The sequence below is a fragment of the Phytophthora parasitica genome, assembly GCF_000247585.1.
Source record: "Phytophthora parasitica INRA-310 unplaced genomic scaffold supercont2.56, whole genome shotgun sequence".
NCBI classification, from domain to species: domain Eukaryota; phylum Oomycota; class Peronosporomycetes; order Peronosporales; family Peronosporaceae; genus Phytophthora; species Phytophthora nicotianae.
The window spans coordinates 232,559-233,178 of NW_008649042.1; the positions used below are offsets into that span (position 1 = coordinate 232,559).

The 620-nt window shown below is 53.7% G+C and overlaps 1 protein-coding gene across 1 annotated transcript; it reads left to right on the top strand.

Moving 5' to 3' along the window:
• Nucleotides 1-48: 48 nt before the first annotated feature.
• Nucleotides 49-449, top strand: PPTG_16226 (hypothetical protein; the record flags this gene model as incomplete). The annotated part of the gene is made up of 2 exons (XM_008913853.1): nucleotides 49-327; nucleotides 381-449. 2 exons carry the CDS (start codon nucleotides 49-51, stop codon nucleotides 447-449), a joined length of 348 nt encoding a protein of 115 aa, XP_008912101.1.
• Between the last annotated feature and the right edge of the window lie 171 nt (nucleotides 450-620).

The following is a 620-nucleotide window of genomic DNA, read 5'->3' on the forward strand; positions in this document are numbered from 1 at the left end:
CAACTTGGGTTGTACGATAACCCGGTGCCTGGTGAGCAATACGTGTCCATGGTTGGCAACAAGAAAGACGAAGAGACTGCATTGGAACTAGCACGTGAATCTATTGTACTCCTGAAAAATGAAGACGACGTGTTGCCGTTGTCGAAAAGCGCGTCGGTGTTCCTCACGGGTCACTCTGCGGATAACGTTGGCTTGCAATGCGGTGGCTGGACGTGGACCTGGCAGGGCCACTCAGGTAACGCGATGTTCCAGCACGGTATTTCCGTTCGCAAGGGCCTGGAGAACCTGGTTGGCAACAACTCCTTCACGTACTTTAACGGGCTTCAGGTGAATGGCTCCATCTCAGCCACCAATCTCACAAAGGCAGTGGAACTCGCTAGTCAGCACGAGTATACAATTGCAGCCATCGGAGAGGCCAATTATGCGGAGAAACCTGGAGATATCGATGACCTTGCACTCCCAGAGGGCCAGGAGAAATTCATTGAGGCTTTGGCTGCCACAGGCACCAAGGTCATCGTCATTCTGTTTGAGGGCCGTCCACGTCTGCTCGGTTCGATCCCGGACAATGCTGCGGCCATCATAGACGGTATGTTGCCCTGCGAACTTGGTGGTCAGGCCAT